General features: G+C 49.4%; 1 protein-coding gene across 1 annotated transcript; it reads right to left on the reverse strand.

Annotated features, from left to right (window-relative positions):
* Positions 1–1,079: 1,079 nt before the first annotated feature.
* Positions 1,080–9,969, reverse strand: LOC122388448. The gene is made up of 6 exons (XM_043379529.1): positions 9,806–9,969; positions 9,425–9,643; positions 9,047–9,172; positions 8,689–8,829; positions 2,045–2,202; positions 1,080–1,563 (listed from the first exon to the last, which is right to left on the reverse strand). Exons 2-6 carry the CDS (start codon positions 9,615–9,617, stop codon positions 1,474–1,476), a joined length of 708 nt encoding a protein of 235 aa, XP_043235464.1. The 5' UTR covers positions 9,618–9,643; positions 9,806–9,969; the 3' UTR covers positions 1,080–1,473.
* Between the last annotated feature and the right edge of the window lie 63 nt (positions 9,970–10,032).

Consider the following 10,032-nt stretch of genomic DNA (forward strand, 5'->3'; position numbering starts at 1 on the left):
GTGTATGCGTCACGGACGCCCTTCACCGCCGTACGCCTATCATTAACGATGGCACGCCGATAGCAGGCTGGGCCCACAGGTGGCTCCATCCCCCTTCCGACCATCGCCATACTTTATGACAGGGTGGCGTCGGTGCTATGCCCGATCGATAAATCGAGCGGCCCCGTCACCCGTGTTGACAGACCGTATCGCTCCTGACCCGACACCTGTTGGTGAGCTGCACGATATATGTCACGCGGCGACCTGCTATTGAGCTATTGCTTTATCCGGTTAGGCGCTCGGCTAGACAGGGGTCGAAGTGCCACATCGAGCGGGGCTGTTGGGCAGAACTGGACCGACTGGACAGACAGGAGGCGGGTGAATTGGGGTGGTTCAAAGGTGTTGATGACCATCGTCCATGGTCCATACATACGTAGGTATGTAACTACACCAAGGAACGAGCGCACACCGGTGACGTTTAACTCGTAAAGGGACGGGAATGTAGTGTAGAGTGTGCGTCGAACGTCACAGATACAGCTGACTTAGCCAACTGCCACCGCACGTCCGCACTCTACAGTCTTCTCTAAGCCTGTGGATAACAGGATAAGCATGGAGTAGCGACAGGCATCTGACAATAAATAAATAGATAAATAAATAAATAAATAAATAAATAAATAAATAAATAAATAAATAAATAAATAAATAAATAAATAAATAAATAAATAAATAAATAAATAGCTGCTCTACAGTAGTTGACCTGACCGGTGCGAACCGTAACACACTTTAGAAATTCACTTTAGAAAGTCTAAATTTAGAGCGTCAGATGAGCGAAAAATAAGTTTATATGTTCTCATGCTACAATCGCCCGTGTCATTTTATCGCAATAGCATTTGGCCATCAGTGGTATCCGTCACCAAAGTAAGGTCGTCGCTGCAAAAGTTGCACTATCAGCCAATCTGTGTAATGAGAAGGGCTATTCCTTCTTTCGTATGGTAACTAAATGTTGTCTATATACTCACTAAATCCTTTAAGTCGTAAGTGCAGCAAACTGTAGCATTTAATTACGCTTTTACTCTAAGCTTTTCTAATGAAAAACGTCATCAAACACCGTCGCACTACCTATATTTCCAGGACGAAATGCGTCCATAACGTGCCTGATATAACTTGATGATACATAACGCTAATATAAACAAGCTTTTCTTACAAGAAAAACAACAGATATACATAGAGTCGATACAAATTTATCTGAATAAGTCAGACGTTATTATTGATAAATAGTAAACTTATCAAAGATGTGTCATTCACTTAAATCGACCAAAAGTTGAAAAGGGAACGGTCATAGTCCTTAAAATAATGAACTTCATCTAGATTGATGAATGACTTGACAGGTAGGCAAGAACCTGAGCCGTGCATTACACACTTATCAAAGAGCAGCATGTGCAGATTTCTTCAATGCGTAGTGTAGGTACTCGTAATAGACGAGCACTCCTCGAGTCAGCGAGCCCCCGACTTGGGTCTGCCCAGGCGATGTTCCTTGTAGACACTAATGTAACCGAACTGTCGCTCCACCCGGAACCTCTGCACCTGAGATAGGACATAAACAGGACACATTACTACCGCTACTGGAATCTTGACTAAGAAAATATAGCAAGGAGAGACATTAGTAACGCTACTGAAGCTAGTCATAGACAAGTAGGAACGCTACTACGACAGATTCAGACAACGCTACTGGAATATAGACAAACAGCAACTGTGAGTGGCTTGACACTCTACTGGATTTCAAACATACAACTACGATCTATGCCTCCTGGCCAGATAATGCTAATGATCAATTATAATCAATTATGGACATAAACACAATAACTGAGGCGCCTAATTGGCGATACATACTTACAGACTACAGAGACACATTGGTTAAAGGAACTAAGCTAAGACACAAAGACGGTTATTTCTGAAGGCAGTGATGGAAGAATACACTAAAAGCTAACATTAGTCTGCTTAGTGATCCGTTCCCACCAATTCGGTCAGGTAATATGTATGGATTGGGTGGGAGGGGTGCTCTCACCAGGTGTCGCACGATGCACCACGTGTCCTCTGTGACGTGCACGTGGATCAGCACCACGTACATGAACTGGTCGCCGCGCTCGGGCCGCTGCCGCACGTAGAACGCGGCGCTGCGCGGGGCCACGTCGGTGCCGAAATCCACCAGAAGACCGCGCGCACCTGCCGGGCACGAGGCACATCACCAGGTTGGGCGACTGGAAGGGAGGTATGTTAGAAGTGTACGATAACACCAACGTTAGCTGACATAAACTTCAGGGTGGTGTTTCACCGGTGACAGCAGCACGCTGCTACTATACGTGTCAAATTGGGTTTCCATGGAGACGCCAACAAGCCCATTGCTCCAGGGGCGGATCCAGGAAAACTCCAAGGGGAGGGTCATGAATCGAAGTGGTGCCTCTACCTATACCCAAAATTAAAAACTCAACGGATTTCGTCCACTTAATTTTGGTGGTGCCCCCATTTTCAGTTTTTTTTTTCTTTTTTTTATTTTTAGTCAGTATCTTAACTCTTAGCCACAACCACATTTACCAATTGTAAGCAAGTATACAGGGTGTCTCAAAAGTTCACGTTTACACATTTCCCATGTCAATAAAGCATATAAGAACCGGCCAAAAATCTAAGGTTTTGGTGTCCGTGTGTACACTAGACAAATATGCATGCTTTGACAACTGATTCGGAAGGTTGGAAACCAAACCCTTTGCTGTATCTCCAAAAATATTTGCCCATACCGATTTTCGTCACTCCGTCAGCTGCCGGAGGCTGATAAAAGGTTACCAGCTTTCAAGCTCTTGTAGGGGAATCCCCCGCAGTTTCTGCGTCGTCGGATTTAGGTTTGACGAGCTCCCCGGCAACATCCGCTTCTCCCTGAAAGCCGATAGCTTGCATCGACACCATCCGTGAGTATTTTGTAGGTCTTCTCTGGCGCTAATTCCTTCATGAATGACTGGCGCTGACCTCCCAAGCTTCATTTTCCTTTTCAAAACAACCCCATTCCTGAACAAATGGGAAGTGCCAGGGGCAAATTTTTCGCAGCATATCGTAGCAGAATGTGTCGGCCATCTGTTTCTTAGACACATTTTGCAAAATTTGCAAATCCCGAACGCTCGTCATTCCCAATGCCAAGACCTTCGCTGGGTTCCGGAGTGTTTTCCTCAGGAGAGGTTCTGCTTTGTAAACGGCCAAAACCTGTCCATCGTGCGGTTTTGTCCGGATTTTGTGTGTAAAAGAAAGCTATTTGCTCCAGATCTGCCTCTTGAAACTTCGTTAGATAAAACTTTACATTAATTGACACTTTTGGAGGGTCACCTGTCCTCGGCATTGACGATTTTCGCATTATTTTCCCTCAAAATTTAGCGTTATAGATATTATAAACAATTTTAAATGATATTTTGTCTTTATTTTATGATGACCTGCAACTTTTGAAACTGGGTAACCTCTGTCTGTGAGCTTCTAGTCAGTTTTCAATAGTTAGGACTGCATTTTCAGCTGCTTTCCGGAGCACGAGTCTGCTGCGGTACAAGGGTCGTTCAAAGCGCTGTTAGTCTCGCATGGTTTTGTCCTTCAAAAATTTTAGCCACCGTTTTTATTAGATGACCATCATGTTGTACTCATCCTCGCCGACACTTTGCCATGTGTCATTTCCGACCTAACCATTCCCATTACTCGTGAAGCAGAGAGTTTCTCAGCCGACCCGAGTAGGTATGCGACCTCCATTTTCATGCCTGATCCATGGTCAGAGGTGAGCCCTTTTTGTGAGCTCATGAAGGGTCGAATGCGCTTGAAAACAATGAAGCTGCTTGAGGAAGGTTGTTACCAATGCCCATGCAAAATTTCGACTGTTAATTTCATGTTGATTCAGAATTATTGACAAAAAAAGCATGGCTGGTACCTGTAAGCGAACTTTTGAGACACCCTGTATATGAATGTGCTATGTGTATATATGTTGTGGACGCTGAGTAGTGAGTACTTACCAGGAACGTTATCAGGTAAGCAAATCGTTGTCAGTCCGACGAACTTGACCCTGGCGTCTAAAGGGTCTGTCCTTGACACTTCAGGCTTGTCAGGGGCACCAAAGTCCTTCCAGGGACACCACAAACCTGTCAGGGGCACCTACGGCCTTGTAGGGGCGCCACAGGCCCGCCAGGGGCACCACAGGCCTGCCAGGAAGCAGGGGCACCACAGGTCTAGCAAGTATACACGACAGGCCTGTCAGGGGCACAACGGGCCTGTTGGGCCCATGAGCACCCCTAGGGGCAGGGGCACCACAGTCCTTCCAGGGGCACCGCAGGCCTGTGAGAGGCACCAGCGGCCTAGCAGGGGCACCAGTCAACACAGGCCTGCCAGGGGCACCACAGACCTGCCAGGGGCACCAGAGGCCTGCCAGGAGCACCACCGACCTCGCAGGGGTAACTTGGGCCTGTCAGGGCCCAGGGGCACCACGGGCCGGTCGAGAGGCACTTCAGGCTTTTCAGGGGCACCATAGTCCTCTCCGGGCGCAGGGGTAGCAGGGGCACCAGATGCCTGCCAGGGGCACTACAGGCCTAGCAAGGGCACCACTGGTCTATCAGGGGCACCACGAGCCTGTCATAGCCAGGCATCTCAGGCTTGTCAAGGCCCAGGGGCACCACAGGTCTGTGAGGGGCACCAGCGACCTAGCAGGGGCACCAGTCAACACAGGTCTGCCAGGGGCACCACCGGCCTCGCAGGGGCACCTTGGGCCTGTCAGGGGCACCATGGGCCTGCCGAGGGGCACTTCAGACTTTTCAGGGGCACCAGTCCTCTCCGGGCGCAGGGGTACCAGCGGCCTAGCAAGGGCACCAGAGGCCTGCCAGGGGCACCACAGGCCTAACAAGGGCACCACGGGCCTGTCAGGGGCACCTCAGGCTTGTCAGGGCCCAGGGACACCACAGTCCTTCCAAGGGCACCGCAAGCCTGTCAGGGGCACCAGAGGCCTGCCAGGGGCACCACAGGCCTAGCAAGGGCACCACTGGCCTGTCAGGGGCACCTCAGGCTTGTCAGGGCCCAGGGGCACCACAGTCCTTCCAGGGGCATTACAAGCCTGTCAGGGGCACCAGAGGCCTAGCAATGGCACCACAGGCCTGCCAGGGGCACCACCGGCCTTGCAGGGGCGCCTCAGGCCTGTTAGGGGCACCACGTGCCTGCCGGGGACACTTCAGGCTTGTCAGGGGCGTTACAGTCCTGTCAGGGCCCAGGGGCACCAGGCCCGTGGTGTCCCTGCTAGGCCTGTGGTGCCCCTGGCGGTCCTGTGGTGCCCCTGTCAGGACTGTGATTCCCCTGATAGGCCGGTGGTGCCCCTGGCAGGTCTTTGGGCCCCCGGGCCTCAAGGGGGGGGGCATGACCCATGTGACCCCCCCCCTTGGATCCGCCCCTGCATTGCTCTAACACTAGCACGTGACTACCGCAAGACGTCAGCAGAATAGCAGCGTGCTGCTATCACCGGTGAAACACCACTCAGGTATGCACGGTATATCGGCGTTAAATAAAATTGTACCGGTAAATGACATAAGCGAAATCGCTCGAAATATTTTGCTTGTAGTGTAAAGAATATTATTGACTTTCGCTAAAGACCGGATGGATAACCCGCACCACCGATCAATATTTAACTTATAGGGTGATTGCATCGATTAATGTGTGCACAGCTCACGGCTGAATACGAACAATGTCGGCAGCCGCCATGACTATACAGCACAGACAATTACACTGTGTAAAGTACGGTGCTTCCACGGGCCAAAGTTCGCGCAGTTGTCCGACAAATGGACCGACTCCATGCCTATTATACGGCCTTAGCTCCATGCTGTGCCACTTGCCAGTGCGTTGTGTCCTGACACTATCAGGGGTAGGTATTTACTCGATCAATGCACACCTGTCGGAATGTCGGCCCTTACCATCCAGTCCTTGCCGCCCCAGCTCTGTCCATATGGTCCGCTAGGACGTGTGATACTGAGGTTATCAGTAGAACGCCAAAATATTCAGGAAGGACAGTTCTACAATTTTACATTATATCCAACCAGTAGCGCGCTCGTCTACTAGCGGCAGGGAATTTAACGTAAAAAGAAAAATTTCATTCTATTCTAATGCAATAATGTTCCACAGACCTTCATCGCCAAACGTCCATAGACCATATGCTCTATTCAATAATTATCACTACAACAACTACATCAATTTTTTACCACCTATTAGCAGACAGACACCCTTCTGGATCCTTTCACATATCCGCCCACCGTAACACATTGGGAGTCTCTGGGAGCGGCGCCCGCCCGTCCCAGTCGTCTGTACCTCGTCTCTGTACCCCTCCCCTCTCCTCCCTGCCAGACCTATGACAGAACGACCTGGCGGCACGGACCGATGCCGTCCCCACTCGGCCACATTGGTTCCGCTACGGTCGATATCAGCGTGAATAACACGACATGTAATTACAGGTGGACACATGAGCACGCGTTGTGAGCGACGAGCCCGGATGAGGCGGGACAGTCGTGCAGAATTTCTGAAATCGCGAGAACTTCACGAACATATGCTCATAGACCTGTGTCTAAATAAATTGCTATGCCATGGTTGGAAAAGTCGAGATACGTAGACAGACACAGCGAAGCATTCTTAAAATGTTTCGCTATATGGTCATTTTCTTCCGTTATGTGCTACATCGAATAACGTCGTCTGCACGAACAACGTCAAATTACAAATTAATGGAGAGTGCAGTTTCATTTTATAGTATCTGTTTAAATGCAGTGATGTACCACAGTGACGATACAAACCCTACAAGTATGGCCATCTTATGAAAGAAGACAGTTTATAGTGTAAAATCATTAAAAAACAGTACAATTTAGGAATATTTTATCGTTTATCCTACGTGATCGACAAACACATAACATAAATATATGCTCCAGCTTCTTCTGTAGCCCCGGTTACACGTCCCGTCGCCTAATTTCCGCCGCCAACATCACACACTGTCAGGCGCCTGACAGCTCTCTGTCAAGTGGGCAACGGCAGTTAGGCCAGCCCGGAGCGCACCAATGCCATGCGGCACAGTCTAACTGGCAGGCCACTTACAACTTTCGTTCTACTGAAGGGTTAGGGGATAATAATAAAGCACTTTCGGCAATATGCGAGGCGAGTGAGTTTATAGGTGTAAAATGTGAGCTCATACAAACCACCTTCAAGAGCACCTAAATATTTGTCATATAAAATTTTAGTTTAAGACTTTGAGGGGAGGGGAGAAGCATTCTCACACACCCGCTAACTTGACTCCTGGGCCGCGAAGCAAAGAAATAGCAAGAGCTGGAAATAATCATATCAAAATAAGAAAGCATAAGTCCTGATATTGAGGCCAAATGCCAAATTTCCTTATCCTGACCTTTTTGGAATCATTGGCTTACACCTCGTGAACAAACACAGTCTTATTATTGGGGATAGGTATTGATAGATCTTGTGAAACTCCGTCGCTTACATGCCCTCAAACTAAGGTGACCCAAAATATCTTCGGCCTTAGACCTCTACTTTTGTCTTCTAAAGGCTTTCGATCGCCGCCTGCTGCAGGCATCGGCGGCGGAACGGGGAGGGCACCGAGCCACCGTGCCCCCCTTCATTTTGGCATTTTAACATTAGCCCTATGGGCGTTGCATGGAAAGAATGGGACCAAAAGTCGGCAGTGCCCCCCCTTAATTGAAGGTGTTCCGCCGCTACTGGCTGCAGGTATGTAATGGTCTAGCTTCATTGCGTCTACGTCTGTTGATAGACTCGAGCCATGCACTATTTCATTTTCGGTAAGTTACCCAAGATAATTACCAAGCATAGCAGACTGAGTTGTCCAAGACCTTCTTCCGTAATTAGGCCCGCGACTCATGCGATGCTCGCTCAGGTAATACCGGACGATGTCCTTTTGGATCGTTGGCACATTCCCGGGTGGTGTTATTAATCGGAATTAATACATACTTTACGGTGCGTTCACTGGAGATTAACCGTGTGTTAATTCGAAGGTAGCCGTGCACCAATTTAAATTGGTGCACGCGCGTGCAGTGATGAATTTCTCGACGGAAGTTTTTCGGAAGGGTGATTGACTTTATTCTAAGAATTCCCATAAAAGCCCTTTTAGTGTCATGAACTAAGCTTCATTTTGATTTAAATTCGCACCGTTAAGCATGTATTAATTAGTTTAACACATGGTTCCCGTGCATAAATGGTTTTAACGCACTCGTGGATGGAATGGAGCACTCGTGCGTTAATGCACTCGTTTCACTCGTGCATAAACACACTCGTGCTCCAATCCATCCACGTCGTGCGTTAAAACCATTTACACACGGGAACCCATGTGTTAATATATATTGCAGGTCCATATGCGACCATAATGGTGAACTAATCAACCATCATAAAGGTCATGCATCAAAACTGTCGATCATAGTGAAAGATATGACAATGCCGGGGTAATTGCTCCAGTCGATGCCGTAGAAATTCGTTACTTTCGGTAACAGCAACATTGATAGTACCTATGCCAAAGTACCATCCACATTCCACCTTTTCCTTTTTTTACCCAGTCTCAATTCAGGAAAGGGACATAAACACGGGGAGGAACGTTGTAGGACGACGTGTCTGCCTGTGAAACCTTTGGAGTTTAGTAGAATCATCACTCACCGGTCCAGGTTTTCCAGTGAGTTATCAGCTCTGGATCGTGCTGCTGCTGCATGGACTTGAACGCCATCAGAATACACGCCGTCTCGCTCGACTCTGGGCTAACGCCATCAAATGCAAACTTGTGCACCTGTCGGAACAACCCTGTGGGAACCGAGGTTTATTTCTAAAATAAAAGCATTGCGAGACATGATAGGTATGTCCGTGAAGCGAACGGCATCGGCACTCGGCAGTAAATAATTCCACGACGATAATCTTAGCTGCTAATCAAACTCCTTCCAAAAACACAAATCAACATACCACGTAAATAGGTTGTGACATATTTAAATCTCTGAATGACCACGGTGAGTGCAGACCTTACCCTGCTGGGTGAGTGTCCTGTCGTCGATGAGGCCGGACGGCAGGAGCCGCGGCTGACCGGGCCCGTCCCCCAGCAGAGGTCTCAGAGCTGCCGGGCTCTCCTCCACGTGAAACACGGGAAACTGACCTGTCCAAAGGAGGCAGACCATCGGGGGCGAATTAGGGCGTTAGACCTACCCGTTGGTTTACCATTCCAAATGCATATGCTTTTGCTTCACGGCAAAACGCAACAGCTCATAAGCATCAACATGAGTCAAGGCGATTCAAAAACCGTAAAAACCGATAAAAAGTTAGGCAAAACATATAACCGTACCAAAACCGTAAGAAAACACCTCAAACCAGTGACGTGGCGCCGTCTCCCGAATCCCGTCACGCTCACCCCCTCTGCGGTACATGTCGTTGGGCTCTGTGGTGACGAACGTCGTGCCGCTCCTGTCGAATTTCCCCGTCCTCCTGATGCGCGACAGGAGCTCGCGGTTGGTCGTGTCGCTACCGTCGTTGGGTGGCACGAAGAATGTCAGGCACGCCGCCGGCATGTCGTTCGTGATCTCAGTCCGCGTCGCCGCCGGCATCGTCCCCGGCGATAGACTTATAGCGTCTGAAAAGAACGAGTAAGAGATCGGTCATGCGTGCATAATAAACATCACGGATTGAGAAACGCTGCGAAGATTTGATCAATCGGCTAATAAGCGATCGAGATGATTCATTTTATTCAACGGAACGAATTGAAATCTTTTGCGAAGCCTAATTAGCTACTCACCAGCGATGGCAGCCAGCCTCCCTCTTCCTTCTCAACGTTCACAGTCTATCGTCGCCCGCCTTCTCCGCCCGGTCCTGGACGCGTGCCTCTCCACCAGCACGCCCCGGTCCGCCGCGTGCCGGGCGCGTCCGGCCGACCGCCGCGGGCTACTGACACTGGACACCGCCGGAGGGCAGACGGACGGTCACCGCCCGACGGCGACACGCCACCGCGGTCACGGTCAGACA

Source organism: Amphibalanus amphitrite, unplaced genomic scaffold (assembly GCF_019059575.1).
Source record: "Amphibalanus amphitrite isolate SeventyFive unplaced genomic scaffold, NRLGWU_Aamphi_draft 000323F_arrow, whole genome shotgun sequence".
NCBI lineage: Eukaryota > Metazoa > Arthropoda > Thecostraca > Balanomorpha > Balanidae > Amphibalanus > Amphibalanus amphitrite.

Excerpts from the sequence above, each read along its gene's own strand:
- LOC122388448 (XM_043379529.1), bottom strand. The coding sequence starts at position 9,617 with ATGCCGGCGGCGACGCGGACTGAGATCACGAACGACATGCCGGCGGCG. Across the intron at positions 8,830-9,046 it reads CAGGACACTCACCCAGCAGG|GGTTGTTCCGACAGGTGCAC; the intron begins GTAAGGTCTGCA and ends CGGTTCCCACAG. Across the intron at positions 2,203-8,688 it reads TCACTGGAAAACCTGGACCG|GTGCGCGCGGTCTTCTGGTG; the intron begins GTGAGTGATGAT and ends CGTGCCCGGCAG.